The 27,891-nt window shown below is 35.8% G+C and overlaps 1 protein-coding gene across 6 annotated transcripts; it reads right to left on the bottom strand.

Moving 5' to 3' along the window:
- Positions 1-265: 265 nt before the first annotated feature.
- Positions 266-22,406, bottom strand: LOC132643363 (BAG-associated GRAM protein 1-like). 6 transcript variants are annotated; one of them, XM_060359921.1, is made up of 18 exons: positions 21,848-22,406; positions 21,103-21,153; positions 20,874-20,971; positions 20,032-20,107; positions 15,166-15,291; positions 15,003-15,049; positions 13,787-13,874; positions 13,561-13,677; positions 13,061-13,090; positions 12,845-12,944; positions 12,125-12,231; positions 11,118-11,261; positions 10,909-11,013; positions 1,991-2,137; positions 1,858-1,911; positions 1,644-1,707; positions 635-696; positions 266-529 (listed from the first exon to the last, which is right to left on the bottom strand). In XM_060359921.1, exons 1-18 carry the CDS (start codon positions 22,043-22,045, stop codon positions 365-367), a joined length of 1,779 nt encoding a protein of 592 aa, XP_060215904.1. In that variant the 5' UTR covers positions 22,046-22,406; the 3' UTR covers positions 266-364. The 6 variants fall into 6 exon arrangements, with proteins under 6 accessions (XP_060215904.1, XP_060215903.1, XP_060215906.1 ...); XM_060359920.1 differs by having other exon boundaries at positions 268-529; positions 13,787-13,904; positions 21,848-22,403; XM_060359923.1 differs by having other exon boundaries at positions 269-529; positions 13,787-13,904; positions 21,103-21,344; positions 21,848-21,985.
- Between the last annotated feature and the right edge of the window lie 5,485 nt (positions 22,407-27,891).

Genomic DNA, 27,891 nt, shown 5'->3' with positions numbered 1-27,891 from the left:
ATATGGAGTAAGATGATCAACGCGGGTTCATATAGTCGATCTCAATTGGTTTGAGATTGAGTCAGAGTTAGTGTTGTTGTAGATAGATTCTTTAGGCTTTGATTTAATATCACAATATCACAAAAAGTAGAGGAGAAAAATAATTCCCCAGGATACCATCTTTGGAAGATGGATAATTTACTTCCCCTCTTGTCTAAAAATCTACTCCATCTTCACTTCCTCGCCAAAATGGTGAAAATTAGCTCACAAAGGTAAAAACTCAAGCTTTGTAACCCTGTACATTCATTGAAGAGAGCAATTTTGAAAAAGTAGTGCTGCAGATACCAGAAGAAAATAGTCTTCCATTAAAATGAAAAATTGCACTTCATGAATTACAAGGGCGCACACTGGATCTCCTTGGTGGAGATAAGTTGCAATGATCATACAAGTATTGTGATGAGGAGATGACATTTTCTATTTCACTCACTGATACTCTTGGTTTAACAAATGAACGTGCCACTTCCAACATTATTGCCAGCTCTTTCTTGTACTGCATAGGTGATTGAAAAGAGTAGAGGGGGAAAAAGAGCACCGTAATTAGCTTCTCAGAAAATAAGAAGAACGAAATAAATAACTTACTGAGGAAAAATAATACCTCGTTAATAGCTCCCGACTTTATTTTAGACTGCATAATGCACCACTTCTTGAAATGTGCACCTGTTGAAATTGCAAATGCACTACTTTAGTTTAACTTCACATCACATTCCACTCTTAAGAATGTGCAATTTTTGAATTTTGAACCTTCTAATCCTTCATGATCATTCAAATAGAGAAACTTAGTCAAGAAAATACCTACGTTCCATGGGCAGCTCTAAATTATGCATTGGACTGACTGTATCATGCTAGCAACTCAACAGAAAAATAGAATTTAAGAAAAGATGACTGTGTTAACTGTCAAGTAGTGGAAATTCAGTTGGTAGGTGTCCAAAGGAAAACATAAATCTGATATCTTCAGCTTTTCAAGCGAGAATCCTAAGCTCTGGGAATTACAACACCTGTGAAAGCACTCATAAGCTGCGTTGCTCGGAGCTTCGGACTCTTCCAAAATGCCGCCGGCCACGTGTCGGATTCTCCAAAAGTAGTGCATTTTTGAATGATCCAACAGGGGTGTGACAGCATTTTTGGAGAGTCTGAGCAACACATAAGCCCTAAACACAACATTTTCCAGGCAAATAGCTTCCGAACTGATTTGATTCCAATTTTGATGAATAACAAGGGTATCAATAATCCATTAGAGTCTAGTGAGAGTGTAGCATTAGGGTGATAGGCAGATGATTTTCCCAATAGCCCAAAAGTATAATGGACGATAAGCAAAATGATTGGTTAAAAGATACTCTTAATGCATTTAAGTGGTAGCCAGTCAACTACTAAAATGGCAGACATAGTCCTGGTGATATATCACTACTTGAATCATTTGGATACCATATCTGGGTCTCTTTCACTGCACTCCTTCCCAAACAAAAAAATGCATTCATAATTGGTTAACCCGTCAAATGGGAGACGAGACCAGGGCCAGTAGATTCATTTTGACATGCAAAGATGATGAATGGATAGTGGCTTGTACACATCCAGCAGAACAAGATACCAGGATAGAAGACACTTACCAGCTTTTATGTCCAAACTGCAGGATGATTCAGAAGTTGTTTCTATAGACCACCTACAGTGAACCTGATTGAATAGCAAATCTAATCAGGGATTAAGATGAATAAGGAGCTCTCTAGGAGGTAACACATGGAACCAAAAAATGCTTATGTAAAAAAAGGTCCATATAATTGTACTAGGAAAAGAACGTGGCCTGACACCAAAAGTCAGTATTACCTCAAAGCATGACCCAAATGGAACATCATGGGCCTGTTGCACAGTCTCAAGTACCTGCGGGAAAGGTTAAAATGTTCTAAGCATACTCTCATGATAAGTTCATACAACATTGAAGGTGGACTATGAGAATTACAAGAGTTCTCTTGTCCAGCGATAGAACAGCATGCTGATACTCAGTTACTGCTGTGTCTGAAGGGCACATAGGGCTGTTACATACTGTTCTGAATGTAATTTCTCTGACTTGACCATCATACTCATCAGCAGAATTCCATTGACCCATCTAAGAAAATGAAAGACATTCAATATTTAACTCAAGCTAAAGCAACTAAGTAAAGAAATTTCTATTGAGATGTGAAAGGCATAATGAGGCTAGCGTAAGTTAGCTCTTCGTGTTACTCTAGCTCTTAGCAGAACTAATACAACCAGGGGCGGATCTACACACAAGTGAGGGTGTTACCCGAACACCCTCGGTAAAAAATTACACTAATATATAAGGTATTTTTGTATTTTTTATGTACATATATAGATTTTGAACACCCTGAACCCAAGAGTAAGGCTTGGTTCAGTGGTTTTCGAACCCCCTCAATGAAATTTCTAGATCCGCCACTGAAACACCGACTACCCCTCAGTCCCAAACATATTGATATCAGCTATAATAATCCTCGCTGACTACGTTTCTCAATTTAAGCTCAATTTGTCTCCATTGAAGCATAAACCAAAATTTATAACTGCAGGCAAAAGATAACCCTAAACTTCGTAAACTGCATTGCAGAACAATTTAATCCTGAAACAGAGTTTAACATGTCCCGCAAAGATAACAAAAATTCCCTACAATAGTTTCATAATCTTGAAGTCGCTTTCTTTCTTTTTGTATTACGAAATTTCTTTGTTTCTACACTAGCTTTCATGATTAAAGATATCAGTGTTCAGTTGAAAATTACTGACAAAGCCAATGCAAAGGTAGTGCAGACGAGGAGCACACTTGTCGGACTTGAAGAAAGTTAGGTAAAAAGACCACAGTTGTATTATTAACTATTAATACAACAACAACATGCCCAGTATAATCCCACCAGGTGAGGTCTGGGGAGGGTAGAGTGTACGCAGACCTTACCTCAACCCTTACCTCAACCTTTTGACGGGTAGAAAGGTTGTTTCCAATAGGCCCCCGGCTCAAAGAGAGATGAAAAAGCATCATGAATAATAAACAATAATAATAAGCAGTAATAGCAACAAGATAATATGATAAATAACATAGTAAAGGAAGCACTCAAATAGTACTAACGACACGAACAAGCAATTTAAAGCAGTATAAAAGACATGGTGAACTACTACAGAAATTAAAACAATTTAATAATTGGAGTACAAGCAACAATAAATAGTATCAGGAATCGAAAGACAAGGACCTACAAGGATAATACTATTAGTATGAAATGATAAACAAGACAATACTCAACTATTTATTAACCTTCTACCCTAATTTGTGTCCTCCATAATCTCCTATCTAAAGTCACGTCCTCGGTAAGCTGGACAAGCGTCATGTCGTATCGAATCACCTCTCCCCAATACTTCTTCGGCCTACCTCTGCCTCTCCTGAAACCGACCATAGCCAACCTCTTGTTGGAATTTTCAAGAGAAAATAAAAGGAATAGGCAAAAGGAAAAGTATTTTTCTTTCTTCTTAAAAGAAAAAAAATATACCTTTCTTTCTGCAAAAAGAAAAAGTACTTTTCTTTCTGAAAGAGTACATTTCTTTATGAAACAATGCAACTCTTCCCTAAAGGTTGCATCATTTTAGGTTGAAGGATTAAACCATCCCTATAAATAGATGAAATCTGGAAATATTTCTATCATAAGAAATACTCAAAAAACCAGAATTCTTCCTTAAGAAAAACTGCATAAGTTTAGTAACTGCAGCATTATTCTTGTGTGTTCAGAGACTTGATTTCATTATTTCTTGGCTTTGATTCATTCTATCCCGGGAGAGTATTTGTGAGGGACAAATAATACTCTTTGGAAAGAGCTCCAAATAAGGTATATGACTTGAAGAATATCCAGATTTCTCACCACAAACACACATGGTCACTACCCAGTGTAATCCCACAATAGTGGGGTCTGGGGAGGGTAAGATGTACGCAGCCTTACCCCTACCTGGGTACGGAGGCTGTTTCCGATTGACCCTCGGCAACCCTCCTCCTTTATCCGGGCTTGGGACCGGCAATGTGACCGGCAAGAGAATTATTTAAGGCATTTACTTCATGATCCCTTGAAGTTTTACTCGTTCGCGCTCATTTAAAGAGCATAGATTGCTGCAGTCAGTGAAGAAAAGTTTTAGGCTTTTGCAACGATTGCCTAAGCAAAGTGATGCCATAACCTGCCGTCAAAGGTCTTGTATTACTTCATTACTTCATTAGACATGCATACAGGCATCAAATTGAACGATTCCAATTAAAGTGGAGTTTTTGTTCTGCTAATGCTATAAGAAAATTTGATTGCATATTTGATGGGCAACTACTTTTCATTTGTGATCTTTCTACTGGGATTACAAAAGGAAAACTAAAATTCATGTCTTTTTCATTGATGAACTTCACCACCAATACTTGGCACATCAAGGAAATTATCATTGTCAATCCAAGATTTGTAAGAGTGTAGCAGTAAAAGGTACGATGAAAAGGCGCGTGTCCATTGAAATTTTTACTTAAGGCAACAACAAATTGAGTTCCCTACGATAAAAGGGATCAAATCAAAAGCAACTAGTGAATCAAGATGAAAGCAGCAAATATCGGGTTCTACTTTCTAAACTTCACTCATTATTATTTATGAATTTATACCTTTTTTCTGCGAAAGGCAAAAATAGTACTTTTCTTTCTGCAAAAAGAAAAAGTACTTTTCTTTCTGCAAAAGGAAAAGGTACTTTTCTTTCTGCAAAAGGAAAAACTGCTTTTTGATTTTTGTGAAATTTAATTTCATAAATATTAGGGTGGATGGCTCACTTGTAATGATCATGAAATGCATTCTGAATAAGTTTAGGAATAACATATTTGATATGCTTATTATAAATTTGTAATTCTGCACCCAAAAAAAAAGAACTATCATGTTATAACCATGTTGCATAAATATTATGTGAATTTTACTTTCAAGTTGTGGGATGATATATGTATAGGAAATCCTTTATTTGATGGATATTTATACTTGAAAGTTGCTAGAATATTTTGAAATTCAGAGAAATGATAATTTTGCTATTAGATCATTTTGCATTTATTGAAGGATGAAGCTTATGTTTACTTGCTTGTCTCTAATTTTTCACTATGACACTCATCTTTAGGACATGTTAATTTTCATAGAACGATGGATATGTCTAAATGTGGCTTGATATCGGTAATGAATGTGGATAGTGAAAAATGTAAAACTTGCATGTTAACAAAGAAATATGTTATTACTCTAGATTTTGCAAAGTTTATATTGTAAATTCTAAAGATGAAGCACTGGAAAAATTTAAAATTTACAAGACTGAGGTTGAATTGAAATGTCAATCTTCCGTTAAGTGTCTACGGACCGATAGGGGAGGGAAATATTATAATCCCACATTTTTCCAAAGCACTAGTATTGTGCATCAAGTAACGGCACCATATACATCACAACAAAATGGTATAGCCGAACGGAAAAATCAGGTCTTAACGGAAATGGTTAATTCTTTATTATCTAACTCAGGCCTAAGTCACGGTTATTAGGGTGAAGCCATGTTAACGGCTTGTTATATTCTTAATAGGCTAACAAAAGAAATTCAATAGCCCATGTGAACTTTGGAATAAACGACAACCAAATTTGAGTCATCTCAAAGTTTGGGGATGTAGGGTTATAATTAAAGTCCCGAAACCTGAAAGGAAAAAGTTGGGTGAAACAGGAATTGAATGCATCTTTATAGGATATGCTGAAAATAGCAAAGCCTATAGGTTTTTGGTCATTGAACCAAATGACTCATACTCGGTTAATACCGTCCTTGAATCAAGAGATGCAATTTTTGATGAAACTCGATTTGTATCAATTCCTAGATCAAAAGATGTTGTTCGAAGTGATCCAAATTCTTCTACTTCACAACCATTAATCTTCCAAGATAATGAAAATCAAGATGATATTGTTGAAGTAATAAGGAGTAAGAGAGTTAGAAAAGAAAAGACACATGGAGATGACTTCTACCTCTATTTATAGAGGGTTCAACTGAAAAAATTGAAAATGCAATTCCTTATTGTTATAATATGGAAAATGATCCCATTACATTTAGTGAGGCCATGCAATCTCCTGATGCACCATTATGGAAGGAGGCTATCCAAGATGAGATAGATTCCATTATGAAAAATATACTTGGATCTTAACAGACCTTCCACCTGATTGCAAACTCATACATGGTAAATGGTTGTTCAAGAAGAAGTTAAAAGTAGACGGTACCGTGGATAAATACAAGGCTCGCTTTGTAGTTAGGTGTTTTACCCATAAACACGGCGTTGACTACTTTGATACTTATACTCCCGTGGCTAGAATAGCCACAATAAGGCTACTTATTGCACTAGCCTCCATGTACAATCTAGTAATTCACCAAATGAATGTCAAAATTGCGTTTTTGAATGGTGAATTGGAAGAGGAAGTCTATATGAGACAACCTGAGGGGTTTGTAGTTAAAGGACAAGAGAAGAAAGTTTGCAAACTTGTAAAATCATTGTATGGGCTAAAACAAGCCCCTAAGAAATGGCATCAAAAATTTGATGAAGTAATTTTATCCAATGGCTTTAAAATCAATGAATCAAACAAGTGTGTTTACTCAAATTGAAAAAGAAAAAGGAGTTTTCATTTGCTTGTATGTAGATGATATGTTGATCTTTGGGACCGACATAGAACAGGTTGAGACCACCAAAAGATTTCTATTTGCTCAGTTCTCCATGAAAGATATGGGAGAAGTGGATGTCATTCTTGGTATAAGAATTATTAGAAATGGTGGGGGTTTTACCTTAAGACAATCTCATTATATCGAGAAAATGTTAAAGAAATTCAATCATTTTGATTGTAATCCTGTTTCTACACCGTATGATCCATGTTTTAAATTGGAAAGAAATGGCGGAAGGCCAATTGCTCAACTTGAGTATACTAAGTTGATCGGGTGCTTGATGTACGGTATGACTAGTACGAGACCTGACATTGCATACTTGCAATCCGAGTGAGCATCATTGGCATGCCATAAGAAGAGTACTAAAGTATCTCAAGAAAACGCTAAATTATGGCATCTATTACAGTGGTGATCCCGCTATAATAGAAGGGTATTCGGATGCAAGTTGGATCACTGATCAAGAGGATTATTCCTCAACAAGTAGATGGGTATACCTGTTTGGTGGGGGTGCGATATCTTGGGGATCTAAGAAGCAAACGTGTCTTACTGACTCAACTATGGCTGCAGATTTTGTAGCCTTGTCATCCGCTTCTAAAGAAGGGGAATGATTGAGAAATTTGACTTTTGATATTCCATTATGGCCTAAGCCCATGCCACCGATTTCTATCCATTGCGATAGTGAGGCCACCTTAGCCCGAGCATATAGTCATATATATAACGGAAAGTCTAGGGATATTGGCCTTAGACACAGTTATATAAATCAATTAATTAAAGATGGAGTGATCACGGTTGACTATGTACGTTCACTTAATAATCTTGCGGATCCATTAACTAAGGGATTGGCAAGGAACTTGGTGTTGAGAAGCGAGAACATCAAGAGGGATAGGGTTAAAACCCATAAAGAAAGACCATTAAGGATGAAGCCTCAACTTGACGCTTGATACAACGTCCAGTCTCAAGTTCAATGAGTAACAACATTCTTTATTGGTTGATAGCACTTGGTATTACCGTCCCAAAGTAAGTGCTTTGTCCTGCAATTTGTTAAAAGGAGGTTTGAGTTTATAAATTCTCAATAGACCTATTGGTGGGTGCTCTTGCAGGAGCATATTAATAAGGGTCTACCTATGTGGATGCGAAGTGGGCCGCTTCAAGAACCTCGGGTTTGGTTTCTATGCATTCGCGAGAGGATTGGAACACAAGGCCTTATGGTGTTGGTTATAAAGAAATAATGTAATAGAATTCATGTGTGAGATACATCCTATTTTACAATATGGTGATCGGTTCAAAAGACTTGTCTCACCTGACTATTCAGTTTAATAGAAATTGTATTACGCTAATGCAAAGTTCAATCGCCAGATACTTTATTTATGCATGGGTTCACTTGTCTCTTAATTTCTAAAGGAAGTATTGGGTTGTTATTTTCACTTGAAAATGGTGGGGGATTGTTGGAATTTTCAAGAGAAAATAAAAGGAATAGGCAAAAGGAAAAGTATTTTTCTTTCTTCTTAAAAGAAAAAAAATATACCTTTCTTTCTGCAAAAAGAAAAAGTACTTTTCTTTCTAAAAGAGTACATTTCTTTATGAACAATGCAACTCTTCCCTAAAGGTTGCATCATCTCAGGTTGAAGGATTAAAATGTCCCTATAAATAGATGAAATCCTAGAAATATTTCTATCATAAGAAATACTCAAAAAACCAAAATTCTTCCTTAAGAAAACTACATAAGTTTAGTGACTGTAGCATTATTCTTGTGTGTTCAGAGACTTGATTTCATTATTTCTTGGCTTTGATTCATTCTATCCCGGGAGAGTATTTGTGAGGGGCAAATAATTCTCTTTGAAAAGTGCTCCAAATAAGATAGACGGCTTGAAGCATATCCGCATTTCTCACCAAAAACACACAATTTTCTAACACCTTCACACTGGGACATCCGTACACCTCCTCTGCACATGTCCGAACCATCTCAGTCTCGATTCCCGCATCTTATCCTCCACCAAAGCCACTCCCACCTTGCCCCGGATATCTTTATTCCTTATCCTATCGCTCCTAGTATGCCCACACATCCATCACAACATCCTCATTTCTGCAACTTTAATCTTCTGGACGTGAGAGTTCTTGACTGGCCAACACTTCGCCCCATACATCGTGGTAGGTCTAACCACCACTCTATAGAACTTACCTTTAAGTTTTGGTGGCACCTTCTTATCGCACAAGACTCCGGATGTGAGTCTCCATTTCATCCACCCTGCTCCAATACGATGTGTGACATCATCGTCGATATCTCCATTTTCTTGGATAATTGACCCAAGATACTTGAAACTCTTTTTCTGTTGAATGACCTGGGTTCCAAGCCTCACTTCCACGCTAGCTGCCTGCGTCACGTTACTGAACTTGCACTTTAAGTATTTTGTCTTGGTCCTACTCAACCTGAACCATTTAGACTCCAAAGTCTGTCTCCAAACCTCCAACTTAGCGTTAACTACCCTCCGGGGCTCATCAATCAAAACAATGTCATCTACGAATAACATACACCATGGCACCTCACCTTGAATTTGTCGCGTCAGTCCATCCATCACCAAGGCAAATAGAAATGGGCTAAGAGCTGATCCCTAGTGTAAACCCATCATCATTGGAAAGTGCTCCGAGTCTCCTCCCACTATCCTAACCCTGGTCTTGGCTCCATTATACATGTCCTTGATCGCCCTAGTGTACACCACCGGTACGCCTCTAGCCTCCAAGCATCTCCATAGAACCTTCGTATGCCTTTTCTAACTGAAAAAAGTGTACTGTATTACTCTTCTTCCTCCGCTACTATGTAAAGGTCCAGATCCAACAGCCAAGGTATTATTAGCTCTAACCCAACCATTGGAGTTTGGAGCGTCACGGTTTTGTCCTTTTGGGTTTAATCCAAAAGATGCCTCGATAGTTGAAGTCCTGAATTCTCTCTATATGACCCCTAACTTTCCTCTCCCATTCCGATGTGAGATTTGTCTAAAGCAAGCTTCATAACAACCCTTTTTTTCTAGTTCAACCACCTTCTTAGGGACTCAGCATCCCCGCTGAGATTTGTCACACCAAGGTACTAGGAAAGAAACCGGCTTTAATACCACATGTAACGGTTCAAGACTAATTACCAAGGTATTGTTAGCTCTGGCCCAACCATTGTGGTCTCAAGGTTTTGTTCCCTTGGAATTTAACCCAAAAGGCACCTCGATAGTTGAATTCGTAAAGGGGGTTCGTTGTGAAGCTTGCCTTAGGCTAATCCCACATCGGAATAGGAGAAAGTTAGACGTTATATAAGGGCGAACGTTATATAAGGGCGAGTTGGGGATTCAACTGCTGAGACGCCTTTTGGGTTGAGGCCTAAGAGGACAAAACCCTGAGTGTCCAAAAGTTCAGCTAGAGAAGAAAATACCTAGATAGTTGGATTTGGGCTCCTACATACTGATATTGACTGACTTGTTAATGGAGAGCCCTTTGCCATCAAGTATGCCTTTTTGGATTTTGCGTTGCAATTTAACTTTGTGGTGTGATGCCCAAGTGACCTAAGAGTATTTCCTTGAGATTTATACTTTTTCTTTGCCAACCTCTCCAAAATTCATCACCCCATAAAACAACCTTGACCCTCTTCAGAATACCTTCAATTTCCAACCTATTACCTTGCCCTTTAACCTCAATCCATTTCAAGAGGTCTGGGCATATCCACACTGCATTACAGTTTATGCACATTCATATTTAACACGTGCTATCACTTACAAGATATTGAACTTGATCACGTTCACTTCTTTCAGCCTAATCTTGATTTTCAATTGTAGAGAGATACCAAGAAGAAACTGCACAAACAGGAGGTGTAACCTGATAATTGAAAAAACCAGTTTTTGAGCTTTCCTGTTTTCAGTTGGCAGTCACTTTTTGCTAAGTTACTACTACCTTTGACCAGGTCCATGTCCCAGTGCATTTTAGGTGAGATACATCTTAACTTATCAAAAGAAAACCTTGAAACACCAGTACTAATCAAACCTCTTCGCTCACACGCAAGGAAAAGAGAGGAGGATACTAAAAAAGAAGATATTTAAGAAAAACTCAAGAGTGCAGCCGCAAGTTAAAGCAAACTAGAAATGCATAAAGAAGCATGAGCCAAAAAAATGTTTTAGATAAATGGAATGTGGGGCTTACAATGAGATTGAAATCTTTCCCTGCTGCACGGTACTCATTAGTGAAATTTGAACCATCAGCCAATAGCAAATCAAAAAATTGCTCGGCTGTGCATGTCAAAACATCCTTACAAATTTTAAGAGTGTCATAAATCTTGGAGAAAGGAGTTCTAGTCCCAAAAACTAAAAATATCTTACATACATTATATATACCAGAGAGGACTTACATACATTATATACACTAGAGATGACTTCTTCTTTAATAAATGGTTGATATTTCTGAATCTTGGTAACACTTTCATCCTGATTTATGTCAGTCTTTTTGCATCCTTTAACCGAGCTGCTATGTGCACGCAATGCTGACTGTTCCATCTCCTACAAAGAGAAAGGACAGAAATTTATAATCAGAAAGAAATCATGTGAAGCCAAACTCTAACGGGTGGATACAATCTAAATCTAAAAGTAAAAACAATGTTAGAGAAAGTTCAAAGCTAAAGTAAAGACAATTTTCTTGCGACAATTGCGTTCCGGCTGTAATAGAGATTAGAGAACACAAAAAATGCCGATATGAACAAATCAGCTGGAATGTTGCTTCAAGAAGCTTACAGGTAAATATAATTACATAACACCATTAAAAGAGACTTGAAGTAAATCATCAAAAACTATGTCTACTAGACAAAGCAGTATTTTTATAGCCTATGCTATTGTGCTAAGATAACATGGTATTGGCAAAATTTTTTTAGGCATGCTGTCTATACAGGAAAAAGAAGATGATGGGAAAGCTACTAAAAAGGTAAAGCTTGGGCACAAGACAGATACTTTAGATTTCTTCACAAAGAAAGAGTCATGCCAGCTCAACACATGCATCCTAGTCTCTTTCCTTTTCCTGCTTTTTGTGTCCGGAAGGGACACTGACACACTTCAGCAGTGTTAAATTAAAATAGTATGCTACCAAAAGATAGCTCTTTAAAAGAGATATCTGGAGATGGTAATCACACTGATCTTCACATAGAATGTTCTTGCCTACATGTGATGAATGCTTATGCATACAACCATGTCTCAATATTCAGAATACCTCTTTTATTGACTACAGAATTATTTTTAAGACAGCTCAGCTAAAATCTTCAATTTAATTCCTGGTGGTTGAATCAATATTCACTACAGCTATATGATATATTGTCTCAGATAATATTCAGAAAAGTACTAGCTGAAAGCACAGATACAATTAATAATATAACCTTCTTCTCAGCTTCTAGCATGGCATGATAGTTATCTACTGAACGTTGCAACGATCTCAATGCATGATTCCTATTCCAAAAAGATGCGAATTTATATCTTACTCTACCTGAAATTGGAGAAACATACGTAACTAGTATATCAACCATGATATATCCAGAATACAATTTCAAATTCAACTCTCTAAAAATGAGCAAAAGAAACCACCTCCCTTGTCTCGAAATTGGATATCCAGTTTTCAGTTGACAAGATTATTGTACAGCAGTTTCATGGTAATGGAGAAACATGTCCCACCCATAGGTAGATTTAGTCGTAATGTAGCAGAAATTGGAACTTGTCATATAGACAATATTCAGAAGTTCAAAAGAAAAAAAAGGTGGGGGGGGGGGGGGGGGGGGGGGGGGGGCTCCAACTTGAGTTACATAGTGTGAGGTAAAATTTTATTTTCTTGAGAAGTACACATTCTTTTTGTCTCAATGGCGAAAGAACCTATATTTTGGGATGGATAAAATACTCAGGTAGAATTTCTAGACTCGCATGATGATACTAGCAGTGCTAGTGGTGCTATCACAGAATATCCTCATAACATATCAAAAAGTAAAACCTATGAAGGAGAAGCTCACTCATAGCTCTCCAACTTCCTGTTTCTCTTAAAACAAGAAAAAAATGTGTTCATAAATAAAATGAAAAATAAGGTTGAAAGATCAAAACAAAATACTAACCATCAGGATTTCCTAAAGGAGGCACCCCGTGGCCGCCAGCACCCATGCGGAGAAGTACTGTAACAGCAGGATTAACAAATGCATGCTGGCTCCTCCTAATCTGAAAGGAAAATAATACTCTCGCTGATTTCCCGCAAATGGCCCGAATAAGCATCCCAAGCACATTGAGAACTTGGAAAGAATCGATTATGATAACAAATAAGGAGAATATCGTACCTCATCTATTTCTGCAAAAGGAATAATTACCTGCAAGTGCAGAATTAAACACAGCAAATAAGCTAACCAATTCCAGCATGGTTGAGATTAATTACCAAACATTGAAAAAGTACAGTTGTTACCAGTTATTTCTATGCTAAGAACAGGAAGGAATAAGGTATACATACAAATAACCTTGAGAATATTAAAAAAAAGAAATAGTCTCCATCCAGATTTAAATCCCTTAGTCAATCCAACATTTCTCCAAAGAAACCCATTTTATGGCGATCTCTCCCCCCATAAACCATGCTCCAATTTTCAAGATATCCACAGGTAAGGTGACATTATAATGTTTTATGAACGCAAATACTCAGAACAAACACATGTCAACCATCAGGCAAATATGATAGACATCAATGGAGAAAACAAATTGATATGCATTTAACTGAGGAAAAGTTACAGATAAAAAGAAGATTCACAAAGTTGGAACTCAGGAGGTACAATCAAAAGATGGATCTGACCTTTATTTGCTTTGAAAATACATTTGAGTGGAAGCAGATATGCCATGTTGAAACATACATACGGCCATGATACAAGAATGACCTTTCAAGAGCACATGAATAACTATGCTCAACAACCTGAAATAAATACAATGATTAGCAACCAACTGACTCACAACAGTCCACACTTTCCAACTTAAAGTTCTTCCAAAACAATAGTCATTTATCAATAAAAACTAGCTCTTGCCTCATCAGCAGGGAGATCAAATATCATTTGCAGAGGCCCAGGTTTCTGATGAACCACAGTAGGTCCTTGTTTATCCGAAGTGATCCTTCTACGAGTATTCACATAGCCATTCAAACCTCTAAAACAATCAATGAAGAAGGGGGGAACAAGATTATTATCTTCTAGTTAAGATGAATTTTAATCATTTCATGGAACCTAGTGATGAACCATAAGGATTTACATAAATTTCTCTCTGACGGATCAAGAATCTTTTAACAATAAAAACAAAAATCGATCCTAAACAAGTCCCATGTGACACTTCAGAGTGTAGTAATGCTCATATTGTTGCTTTATCTTTTTTCTTTTTTCTTAACTTTAAGTTTCATCTAAACATAGCAAATGAAGCTAGAATAAATATTTCTCATCACATGGTTACCAGCTGGTGACTAAAGGATCAGCACTGATGTCTCGCTCTTTGTCTCCCCCCCCCCCCCCCCCCCCCCCTTTTCTCACTAAGTAAAGAAGTGTTTTATTACCTGGTTACTTCTTCCCTATTCCAAGCTTTTCTCCCTACCTACCTATTGTAAGCATGAGACACTAAACATCTAGCACTGGTGTATTATCTCATCCATATACTTTCAAACTATTAAAGAATGAGATGTACAGGAGAGAATACTCTCCCTTAAATTCCTATTTCTAGAACTGTGTTAGTGAAAGAAAAATAATGTTGAATGCTAATTACTAACCAGCCATAAAAGCTATCCAGAATGGATCCAAGTTCCCCAAACAACTAAAACTACTTATACATGAGCTGGTCATGCTACATTTTATTCTATGCACAAACTCATGTTTCATGCTTGCACTGTATTCTCCAGCTACGACATGCTCTATAATAGCTCATAGAAGAAGCAAAATTTCAGGGAGGGAGGAGAGAGTGGGGGGAATAAAAGATTAATTTAACTGTTTTGTTTTCTTCATCGCCACCATGATACACATTCTTGTAGGCAATACTATCATAAAATTCCTAATTGCATGTAATTACCCCACTCAACTCGTTGTAAGAGTAAGTACATTTGAGAGGCAGACGTTGCCACCGTGGACCAAAAACAAGGAACCCTATGAGAGGACAAATAGCTTATTAAGTATTCTAATAACCGACAGCAGTCCCATAAACAATGGTCAAAATTCAAATAAGAAATAGCTTAAGGCACTATCAATAAGAGGAGGAAAGGATCACCTTGAAGATTTGACATTGAGTTTTAATGTTTTGATATGAAGATAAACCTGAAAAAGAAAAAAAAAATAACAGCCATAACTCTGTAAAAACCAACCTCTAAAACATCTAAACAAAAAATGATGCATTTTTTTGAAAGCAAAGAAGATAAAGCAATCAATAATACCTGTCCTGATGGGTCCAAGGTATGCCATTCCGCACCAGTTTGACCTTCATTTTCAACAGGTACAGTCACTGAACCAAGAACAGCACTTTTCCAAATTATATCCCAATCATATATTGTCACATTAATCTGCCATACAATCAAGTAAAAGAATTATTAAGAGAGAAAATAAAAACACGAAATCGATGTAATATTAAATGTGAAAAGTAATCAAACAACAAATACAGCACACAAAATCTGAGGAGGATAAGTGTTAGGAATTTGCTTTAGAACTGCAGTAAATTTATTTTTACTGCTTTAGTTTTTGAACAAGACTTAGTCAAATAGTTGTTAGCTATCTTTTCCTATTATTTAGGAGATAGTTCGTAAAGATAATGATTCTATGAATCTGCTAGGATCGTCTCTTTTTTACTGCTTTTGTTTTTTCCAGGTTTTATAGATGTAACCTGCAGCAGTCAATAAAATTATGTTCTTCCACTGCTATACTTCTCTGCTTTCTCATATCCTTGTGTTCTAAAAATAACCAACAATTGGTATCAGAGCCCTTTTTCTTGAGGGATCTGTGAGTATTCTCTGTGAGTGAGTGTTTCGAGTGAGTCGCGAACCACAACCAGAAACACCAAAACTTCAAACATGGAAGAAAGCTCAAGTTTCTCAGCAGTGACACCTCCAGTCTTCAATGGTGAAAATTTTCACATGTGGGCAGTGCGGATGGAAGCCTACCTAGAAGCTTTAGATCTTTGGGAAGCAGTTGAGGAAGATTATGAAGTTCCTCCACTACCCGGCAACCCAACAATGGCTCAAATCAAGAATCATAAGGACAAAAAAACCAGAAAGTCTAAGGCAAAGGCGTGTCCCTTTTCGGCAGTCTCATCAACAATTTTCACTCGTATCATGTCTCTAAAATCAGCAAAAGCCATCTGGGATTATCTCAAGGCAGAACATGAAGGAGATGATCGTATCAAAGGCATGCAGGTGCTGAATCTCATTAGAGACTTTGAGTTACAGAAGATGAAAGAGTCGGAAACCATCAAGGAGTACTCTGACAGGCTTATGAACATAGCAAACAGATTAAGATTACTTGGTTCTGAGTTTAAAGACTCTCGTACTGTTGAAAAAATTCTGGTTACTGTACCTGAAAGATTTGAAGCCACCATAACCACTTTGGAAAACACCAAGGATCTGTCCAAAATTACTTTGGCAGAATTATTGAATTCCTTGATGGCACAAGAACAAAGAAGGGTTATGAGAGAGGATGGAATTAGAGAGGGTGCGTAGCCAGCCAAACATGAAGATAGCGGAAGATACAAAAAGAAAAACAATAAGAAGAACCAGCCATCAAATGGAGAAGGAGCAGCGCGCAACAACAACAAAAACAAAGCAGGCAGTTCCAAAGGAAACTACCCTCCTTGTAAGCATTGTGGAAAGAATGGACATGCGCCTTACAAGTATTGGAAAAGGCCTGATGCTAAGTGCAATAAGCGCAACCAGTTTGGGCACGAAGCAATCATCTGCAAGAATAAACCTCAGCATGACGCAGATGCTCAGGTTGTTAATGAACAGGAAGAGGATCAACTTTTTGTCGCGTCGTGTTTTGCAAGCAATGTTTCAAGCGAATCTTGGTTGATCGATAGTGGATGCACAAATCACATGACTTATGATAAAGAAATCTTCAAGGAATTGAAGCCTACTCGAGTTGCAAAGGTTAGAATAGGCCATGGTGGTCACATTCCAACAAAAGGAATGGGAACCATTGCAGTTGAGAAACAATCAAGTACTAAAACAATATATGATGTTCTTTATGTACCTGACTTGGATCGGAACTTGTTAAGCGTTGGTCAGTTATTAGAAAATGGTTTCAAACTTAATTTCGAAGATAAGTATTGCTTGATCAAGGATCCGTCGGGACAAGACTTGTTTAAAGTCAAAATGAGAGACAGAAGTTTCTCATTAGATCCATTTGAGGAAGAGCAGATGATGTATTCAGCGAAAGAAAATGTCGCTGACTTATGGCATAAGAGACTCGGGCACTATCACTATCAAGGGCTTGTCAAAATGCAAAAAATAAAGATGGTGGAGAACCTACCTAACTTGGGAATGAGTTCTACAGATTGTCTTGCTTGTCAATTTGGGAAACAAAGTAGACTTCCGTTCCCAAAGGCAACTTGGAGAGCTACAAGAAAGTTGCAACTGGTTCACACAGATGTTGGAGGACCCCAAAGGACTCCTTCACTTAACGGTAGTCTTTATTATGTTATTTTTATTGATGATCTGACCCGAATGTGCTGGATTTATTTTCTAAAGTTCAAATCAGAGGCCAAGAGCATTTTCTGGAAGTTCAAAGCGAAAGTGGAAAATGAAAGCTGTTGTAAAATTCAGATTTTACGATCTGACAATGGCAAGGAGTATACTTCTCATCAGTTTGGTCTATTTTGTGAGGAACCCGGGATTGAACGTCAACTTACAGCTCCTTAGACTCCAGAACAAAATGGCGTTAGTGAAAGAAGAAATAGGTTTATTATGGAGATGGTAAGATGTACGTTGCACGAGAAAAATCTACCAAAGAAGTTCTGGGCAGAGGCAGCAAACACAGCTGTGTTCCTACAAAATAGACTTCCCTCAAAGGCTGTGAAAGATCAAACTCCTTTTGAAGCATGGTATGGGTACAAACCTCCGCTGCATTTTCTTAAAGTGTTTGGTTGTCTTTGTTTTACCTACGTTCCTCAGGTTAAACGAGATAAACTAGACAAAAAGGCTGCCCCAGGTATCTTTATTGGGTACAGTACTGTTTCAAAGGCGTACAAAATCTTTCAACCAGAAGTTGAGAAGATAGTTATCAGCAGAGATGTCCACTTCATGGAAAATGAAGAATAAGATTGGGAAGACTCAAAGAATTCTGTCCAGCAAATAAGCTCATGGTTAAACGAAAGGGAGGATGATCCACCGGTTAGGGGAACTCCATTGCTCTCTGACATATATCAGAGATGCAATGTTGCATTATGTGAACCTGCTAACCCTGACGATGCTCTCAAAGACCCCAAGTGGAAAAATGCAATGGAGGAGGAGTTGTTTATGATCGAAAAAAATAATACGTGGCAGCTTGTTGACAAACCTCAAGGCAGAAAGGTAATTGGGGTAAAATGGGTATTTAGAACCAAGCTAAACGCTAATGGTTCAATCAACAAGCATAAAGCAAGGCGTGTAGTTAAGGGTTATGCACAGATTTTTGGTGTTGATTATTCTGACACTTTTGCTCCAGTTGCTAGGCTCGACACAATCAGATTGCTTCTTACTATTTCTGCACAACGTGGCTGGAAAGTGCATCAGATGGATGTCAAATCAGCATTTCTTAATGGAATTCTTGAAGAAGAGATTTATGTCGAGCAACCTGAAGGCTTTGTTATAGAAGGAAAAGAAGAGAAAGTCTGCCAATTACACAAAGCTCTTTATGGCCTAAAACAGGCACCAACAGCGTGGTATAGTCAAATAGATGATTATTTGCTTGGCCTCAGTTTTGAAAAAAGTCTATCAGAATTCACACTGTATGTTACAGTGAGATTCTTGTTGTTTCTCTTTATGTCGATGACCTTTTGATCACAGGGAGCAGTGCAAAGCTGATTGATGAGTTCAAGCTAGATATGATGCAAGCTTTTGAAATGTCTAATCTTGGTTTGATGACTTATTTCCTTGGAATGGAGATTACACAGGGAAAAGATGAGTTTTTCATTTGCCGGAAAAAATACGCAAAGGAAATTCTCAAGAAATTCAACATGGAAAATTGCAAAGAGATGAATACTCCCATGAACCAAAAGGAGAAACCAAGCAAAGATGATGGAGCTGAAAAGGTGGAGGAAACATACTTCAGAAGTCTCATTGGGTGTTTGATGTATCTTACAGCAACAAGACCCGATATATTGTATGCTGTAAGTGTTCTATCAAGGTTCATGCATTGTCCGAGTGAAGTACATTTGAAGGCAGCCAAAAGAATTGTGCGGTACATCAAAGGAACCATCGCCTATGGAGTCAAGTTTCAGAAGAGTCAACCTGTGAAGCTATTGGGGTATTCTGACAGTGATTGGGGCGGTTCCGCGGATGATTTGAAGAGTACTTCAGGACACTGCTTTAGTCTTGATTCAGGAATTTTCTCATGGAGTTGTAAGAAACAGGAAATTGTGGCTCAATCTACTGCCAAAGCTGAGTTTGTGGCAGCTACAGCAGCAGTAAATCAAGCATTGTGGCTGAAGAAAGTTTTGGTTGATCTGCATATGGAACCAACAGGAAGCATTGAAGTGTTCGTGGACAACCAAGCAGCAATAGCTATTTCTCACAATCCTGTGTTTCATGGGAAAACTAAGCACTTCAATATCAAGTTTTTCTTCCTGAGAGAAGTGCAAAAAGATGGAGATGTAACTCTTGTCTACTGCAAGACGGAAGAGCAATTGGCTGATATATTCACTAAGCCTTTACCAGTCAGCAAATTCGAGCTTCTCAGACAAAAGATTGGAGTTTGCAGCTTCCAAAGCAAGGAGTGTTAGGAATTTGCTTTAGAACTGCAGTAAATTTATTTTTACTGCTTTAGTTTTTGAATAAGACTTAGTCAAATAGTTGTTAGCTATCTTTTCCTATTATTTAGGAGTTAGTTCGTAAAGATAATGATTCTATGAATCTGCTAGGATCGTGTCTCTTTTATTTACTGCTTTTGTTTTTTCCAGGTTTTATATATGTAACCTGCAGCAGTCAATAAAACTATGTTCTTCCACTGCTATACTTCTCTGCTTTCTCATATCCTTGTGTTCTAAAAATAACCAACAATAAACACACATTGCACTAATTTTGTACTTTATGTCAAAAGATTTTCTGGACAGCTACCTCTACTGGAAGCTCATCAGCAGAGAAGTTGAACTCCTCCCCCCACATAGGATTTCTCGCACCAGGAACCATTGAACTGCAACACTAAAAAAGAGTATAACTTGTGTATAATATGAGAGTGATAAGCATGCTGAACATATTGTTTCACAGCTTTCTGAAACTCCCCAAGCCTCGTCACACACATTGTTGACAACAATCCACCAAAAAAAAGGTTAGCTCGCAGATGACCTTGACTTTCAACTATCACAACACGTGTAATGGAGCAAAAGACCATCAAAATATTAATACTATCAAACAACATAAATCTCAAAAGGTGTTCATCTGATATCTTCTGATATCTCCTTTTTATTATATCAAAAGGAGTTCATCTTATTTGGCCACTGTTGTGAAAATCATCATAGTTGAGCATATAGAATAAATTCATAATAACTCAAAGATCACAAGTATCTGAACATTCATGTCAGGTAGAAGGCTCGAACTAGCATGCATTTCCAACAAAAGGAAAGAGATTAAGATGAATAAAAAGGTTCTCAAATTGCTCTCCACATTGACCACAAAAAAAAAAAAAAAAAAAAAAAAAAAAGAGGCATGCTTGTCTAAAGAAATTTGAATATCAATCAGAATGGACCAAATCAACATCAGTGTTTGCAAGATCTATTATACATAGAATGCAAAGATATACATATGCGCTACAACATCATGACAAATGTGAACTCTGATGATGCCAGTCGGTTATAAAATCAACAACAATAGAAAAACATACACATAACTACACCTAGACAAGGTAATCTATGTATACCAGTAACCCAAAGATAGTAGGATAAAAAAATAGACGTAATCACCTAAATCTCTTTTGTGAGCCACAACTGATGATTGCATATGGATCTGAAGTCCCATTCAAATTAGCAGCAGCAAGATTTTTAGCAGCTAACAATTCAACCTGAAATATAAGAAAAAGTAGTAGTCAACTACGAGTTGCGGATATAGGCCATCACATGAACAATTAGTGCAATAATGCACCAAATCTAGATACAAGAATTATAAGTGCATGAATATGAAGTACAAATATACCTTGATTATATAGGTAGAATTAGTTTGAGAATCTCCTTTTAACTGGCTCATCTACAAAATAAGTGGACAACTGCATGTCAAACAAGTGGAAAATTACATGATGAAACAAAACATAAGTTCATAATTCTCAATCAAGGGAGCATTTCCTTCCTAAGAAAGTGAGAAATTCCTGCTAATGATGGTGGATTGAGGACTCTTGAGAAGCTCAACACATACTCCCTCCGTCCCATAATAAGTATCACCTTGATCAAAAATACGCATATTTAAAAACCAATAATAAAATGTGAAGTTTACTAAATTACCCCTATATAATAAAAATAAATTACTTTTTCCTCTTGAGAGCTTTTGTTATTTTCATCTCTATATCGCCTTGAATTTCTTAGCCTTATCTGACCTCTTTTTATGCTTTTTATTGAGCCGAGGGTCTTTCGGAGACAGCCGTCCTACCTTGGGATGATTAAGGTTTGCGTACGCTCTACCCTCCCCAGACCCCACGTTGTGGAATTTCACTGGGTTGTTGTTGTTGTTGTTTCCTCTTGAGAGCATACATAAGTAGTAATCTTTTTAAGATTGGGAATCCAACATTAGCAAGTTACTATGTGGCTTTTCCAATCATGCTTTACTAAGTGGAATCCGAAACTCCACTTATTATTAGCGCACCTAAATAGTGGTTCTAAAGTTGGAATCCATAAAGTTGAAATTCTAGCTCGACCTCTCTACATATACTGGACTGTAGTGTACTTACATCGAATCCAACTCTACATGCTGGATTATGATCCACCACGTCATCATTAATGACACTAGGGTGAACCCGAGCACGATAGTCAACAACTACGTCATCTCCAGCAAGGTTGAAGAACCAGCAAGAGAGTATAACGAATGACGTGGCGGCGATGGCGACTTGCACCTCCCACCACGACGGCAACAGAAACTCCACAATCATCTACCTATTTCCTCCACTCCACCAAAATTGCACAGATAAAAATGAGCAACTAGTGAACAAGAAGTATGTTGATTCAAAGAAAAGAGGTCAAAGTAGTTATAACAATATAGTATAGTGGTCTAAAACCGTGATTCAGAGCAGGTACATTCTGATATTTTTTGTGTGAATAAACAATAAACAGAGTCAGTGTGTGAGAGAGAAAGAGGTGCAAAAAGGAAGAAAAAGGGAGCGAGGGAGTGGGGCGTGATTATAAATAGTCCAGAATTTGAAATGATGAATTTAGCCCTGTTGCTTTTTCGGTTATGAATCATGTTGGTGGTGTTTAGAGGAAAGGTTTAATGGAATATTACACTTTGGTTGGATGGTTGTTGCATACTGTTTCACCATGTATTGTATAGTATGGCTACTTCTTTGACCACATTTTTTTTATATTTTTTTCTAAATTATTATGATTTGTAGTGTTTTTTTATATAGTAGTTTTTAAATATATAAATTTTTTATTTTACAAATCTCAATAATTTATGTTCAAAGCTATAAAATTTGACTCTCATATTCTGAATAGGTTCGCATAATTAAAACGTGTATCGTGCTATATTGTTCTAATGGATACAATGGTTGAATAGCTTGTATTGTTTTCTGTCACTACATAACGTCAAACATCAATAATTTGAAGGATAAACCTATAAGAAAAGTAAGATATATGGTAGAGCTACTATAAAAAGATTGATAAAGAATAAAATAGGAAAACAAGTAAAGACAAAATGATTAAAAAAAAATAAGGAGAAGGTAACAACGCGACTATACCAAATCATTCATTATACAAAATGAGACTTTTCATCGTTATATGACAACAAATTTAACAATACAATAAAAATTTAAATAACAATCAAAATAAAGATTGTATTTAAACTAATAACACAATTAATACAACATGTACCAATCCAAACGGAGTTTTAGGGAGAGATTAGGGGTATTATGGAGCTTTCAATGATTCTAATCAGGGGCGGATGCAGTGAAGGCCCGGGGTGTTCACCCGAACACCCTCGGCAAAAAATTACAGTGTATATTTAGGATCAATTTTATGTGTTCATGTACATATATTGACTTTTGAACACTCTGAACAAATGCAAAACTTGGTTCATTTGTTTTTTTGAACACCCTAATTGAAAATACTGGATCTGCCACTGATTCTAATGACTGGAATATTACTGGAATGGTGGATTCAAATAGTTGTTTCCTTTTTCCATGTGAGTTTTGGTGAGAATTACAGCTTTTGCCACATGTAAAGGAGCTAAAAAGTGTTTGTTTAGAAGTTTGGGAAAATCTTAATTGGACTACGTCCTTGTTTGTAAATAAAAAAGTTATTAAGAAAAGAAAAGCGTGATTTCTAATTATTGTGAAAATTGTTTATTCTCATTGACATGATAGGATACCAATGACAAGTACCATACCAAACCAATCTATATGGATGAAAATAAAAATGTAGAGAAAGCAAAAGCATAGAAGAGGTGGGAACAATGATGGCTAATAGAGAACAATCATGATAGCACGGCGCAATGTGCGCAGCTTAAAAGAATCACTTCTAGCTTAGTTTTAACAAGTAAATTATTGATACGGATATACTAATTTAAATTTGATGTGTTTAATCTATTATGTTTTTAATACTTATTAATATTGAATTTATTGTACTTATAAAATTATAAGTTCAAAATTTTGTATTTCTTAGAATTTTAATAATCTCTCATATATATATTTTTAGTTGCACAAAAAATAGTGAATTCAATTGAATTCATCGACGCTACGCGCCTCCGTAACCAGACATAATATATAGAGAAGTAGGCAACAACCAAATTTTTTAATCTTCGAAACTTTGATCATTATACACTACTGTGATTTTTTGTTGTCAAGTTTACTATAAGAAGTGAACTTTAAGAAACATGATGCTAAATGAATCTTGTATCTAATTTAATTTTAAAAGCTAGCTCAAATGGTGAGGATTGTCTGAGCCATATAAAGAATCCAAGGAATGCATCCATCTTCGACGTGAGATTCCATCATTTATCAACCTCCCCCTTCCTCCAAGCCCAGGCATAGTCCGGGAACTGGAGCATGAACAATATATCCTGGGAGCTTAAATCGGGGGCTAACTCTAATATCATGTTAAATATACATTATTGAGCCTAACTCAACCCCACAAGTTAGCTCAAAGGGTGAGGATTGCTCAAACCATAAAAAGAGTCTAAGGAACCCATCTATCTTTGATGTGGGTAATTCTTAGATCTTGAGCTAGCTTTTGCGGTTGAGTTGGACCCAAGAGCCATTTAGCTTGGTATCATAGCCAAGCCTCCGATGTTGGGCACCCAGGATAGAGTGTTTACGCTCTAGTTTTTGGATTGTGTCTGGGCACGCAGGGGCTAGATGATGGAATTCCGCTTCGGAGATGTATGGGTTTCTTAGACTCTTTATATGGCTGGAATCATCCTCACCCTTTGAGTTGGGCCCAAGATCCATATAATAACTACGTGAATCCTTGAGCTTTAGAGTTTCATTATACGGTTCGTGTACAATGCTTTTTCATTATACGATTCGTGTACAATGCATTCTTAAAAAAAGAATAATCTTGAAGAGTTATCAGCAAGCATGGTTTAGGAAACTTTGAGTTGCAATACGATGGTCGACTTGGACTAAAAACGTATATAGTGAAGCTATCGACCTTCAACTCATAAGAACCAACCATCTAATTGAACCACCAAGAGTTTAAGTTTGGTGCACTGTCAGTGTATCAATTTTTTACACTACCAGTTAATTTTAGAGGTAAAATTAAATATATTTTAAGTTTAACAAATTGTCATTATAATTAAAAACAGTAAAGACAATTATAATCTATTTGTACTGTAATCATAATTATTTTCTACTTTTAAATGTAATTTCCTTTCTCGGTCAACCTTTCTTCTCTCTTAGATGTAGGCAACATCATAGCAAAAATGACTCTGTGCTTTTTATTCCATCGATTTCTTTTAGAGACTTCAATTTATGTCGTTTTCTTGTTTCGTGAAAAAACTAATTCATAAGTTGAAAGAGATCGAAGATGAAGACACAGTCCTTACAAAATGGAGAAACTAGGGCATCCTTTTTTCACCATATGTTCTCTCCTTTGCTATGGACAATTCAAAAAACATTTAATCTTCATAGAAAAATACCAATAAACTCTGGAAACAAACCCAAAAGATAAATCTATATAAAAGAAAGTTAGATTTGATTAAAGTTATGGTATAATTGGCAAAAGCAAAGTTGTGATTGTTATGGATTGAAGATGAATAGCAAAGGATGCATTAGAGTAGTCGTGCTATTTTCTATGCATATCTTGTGTCAGTCACAACATTGTTTTGTGAAATGGGCTCAAGTTTAGAATAATTGGATCTATTGACAAAATCAAGGGAAATTCTTACAAGTCATTCGTCTTCTTGCAAAGATTTGGACGTGACTTTATCAGTAAAATCATATTTGAGTACTCTTTTTAACGTAAGTAGGAACACTTGAGACTTCAACATGAAAGCTAAAAAATTTATAAAATCAAATGCGATTACTGGATGCATAAAACATAAATTGAAGCTTGGCGTGTCTCAAGGTTATTTGAACCATTTACTCCTATCGATGCATAATCGGACATACATAAACAAAGAGTAGTCGATGCAAATCTTCATTAGACATACTCTATAGAGATAAGAGAGAATTGGTGAAACCAATGCAAATCTTTGCAAAAAAAAAAAAAAAAAAACTTAACAGACACATGATATTGAAGTAAAATATCCAAAGACGAAGACGACAAACTTTACCAAAATACAAGTAGCAAGGATAACAATATCAAACTCAAATTGAAATTCAAAACTGAGAATACCAGAATCTTAATTCCATCACAAAAGTATGCAAATCAGTTATTCTATTATTAGATCTAACTACCTTCAAAGCTTTTCTTTTTCCTTCTAGCCGATCGAGCATCTAATCTGCAACGATAGAGAAATAAATATAATTAGCAAATGCAAAAAATGAACACAAAAATAAAAAAGCAGGGTGGCTCAAGGGTGAGGCTAGTAAAACCTTTGCTTTAGGTTCCAAAACTTTTTACATAGTAATTTTATAATTTTATTTTCTCTTAGACAATACTGAAAATTGTAAAAAAAAAAATACAAATTTATATAATAAAAGAAACAAAAAAGACTATCTACTTTTTAAAAGAAATATTTTAGAACTTTGAACTAAATTACTCAAATCTTCATATTATTATTTAAAGTTTTTACAGCAACATTCAAGTTAATGTATTTAAAATGCATGGCTAACATCTTATAAACTTGAATTAATTCTCACTATTATAAATATTAATGTTACTATGTGAAGTAAAAGGCAACAAGTATGATAAAACTAGATGGCCTATGCCCGTGCTGCGCACGAGCCCAACACTTCAGATTATAGTGTATCTATGTATATGTAGTTGTGTTTATATATATATATATATATATATATATATATATATATATATATATATATATATATATATATATATATATATATATATATACTTACTATGTTCAAAATACGATTAATATAACATTGTAGTTTGTGCTCCGTATCTAAAACTTTATTTTATTCGTGTTTGCTACGAAAAATTATTAATACTTTTTAAAAGAGAAGACTTGTTTAAAAGAAAACTATTTTCCTCTCTTTGAGATAAAATAATAGCAATATTTAAGCATTAGTTGATACTTTCAATTTTAATTCGATTAATTTAAAAGTGTAAAATACTTATTATTTTTTATCAAATTTTGATTTGGATAATTCTAATTCAAATTATTAAATTAATTTTACATGTTTAAAACGAAACAAAGTAGAAATTAATTTTCTATTTAAACGAAGAAATGCTATTTTTTAATTTTTAGTAAATATTCTCGGTTTAACTCATTTTACTTGTCATGTTGTCTTTTGCAGGGTTTTTAAAGGAAACGTGAATTAGAGTTATAATTTGACTAATTTACCTTATTTATTATTTGATCTTCATTTTGATATTAATATCTTTTCACATTTATTAGAGTAAGAATAAAAATAAAAAAGTAATTAAATTGTATCTTATTTTATATATATATATATATATATATAAGTATATTTATTTTAGTAAACATAACAAATAAATGACATGGCGGAATAGCAAATACAACAATTAAATATTTTGAAGAAAAGTAATAATATGGGGTCCATGTTTTTTGCTGTGCAATAATTTCATTTGCTCTCACTAATGGGTTAATATGCATGTGGCAATGAATCCACTATTATTGACTTGATGGGGATACTTTGGGAATTACATGAATATTGTTTGATTTTTTAATATATGGGATGCACGTTTTTTTTTTTTTTTTTGACGTTGCTTTTTTTCTTATTTTTTAATATGGGATCCACTTTTTTTTCATGAGTTTGGAGAGGGTGGGGTCCATTTTTTTTCATGAGTTTAGAGAGGGTGGGGTCCACCTTTTTTTTTTAAGAGTGACTGTCAACGAAGCTTTTTTTTTTTTATCTACATTTAATATTATTTTTTCTTTTATGACATTAATCTCTTTTCACATTTATTAGAGTAAGGAAAAAATAAAAAAGTAATTAAATTCTATCTTGTTTTAATATATAAGTATTTTAAGTATGTTGCTATACAATAATTTCATTTGCTCCCACTAATGGGTTGATACGCATGTGACAATGAGTCCATTATTATAGATTTAATTGTTTGATTTTGTAAATATATTTTTAAACATTTTTTGTTTTTTTAATACGGGATTCACTTTTTTTTTTTAATATTGCTTGAT

This window comes from Lycium barbarum, chromosome 1, assembly GCF_019175385.1.
Source record: "Lycium barbarum isolate Lr01 chromosome 1, ASM1917538v2, whole genome shotgun sequence".
Classification (NCBI taxonomy): domain Eukaryota; kingdom Viridiplantae; phylum Streptophyta; class Magnoliopsida; order Solanales; family Solanaceae; genus Lycium; species Lycium barbarum.
Note: the sequence above shows the minus strand (reverse complement) of the source record. Positions and strands in the feature narration are given on the sequence as shown.

Bases quoted from the DNA above. Each gene is read 5' to 3' on its own strand.
- LOC132643363 (XM_060359920.1), bottom strand. From the start codon at position 22,045: ATGATTGTGGAGTTTCTGTTGCCGTCGTGGTGGGAGGTGCAAGTCGCC. The intron at 11,014-11,117 runs GTATGTAAGTCC...AAAATTTGTAAG, and splicing joins TCATCTCTAGTGTATATAAT to GATGTTTTGACATGCACAGC. The intron at 530-634 runs GTATTATTTTTC...TCACCTATGCAG, and splicing joins AGTCGGGAGCTATTAACGAG to TACAAGAAAGAGCTGGCAAT.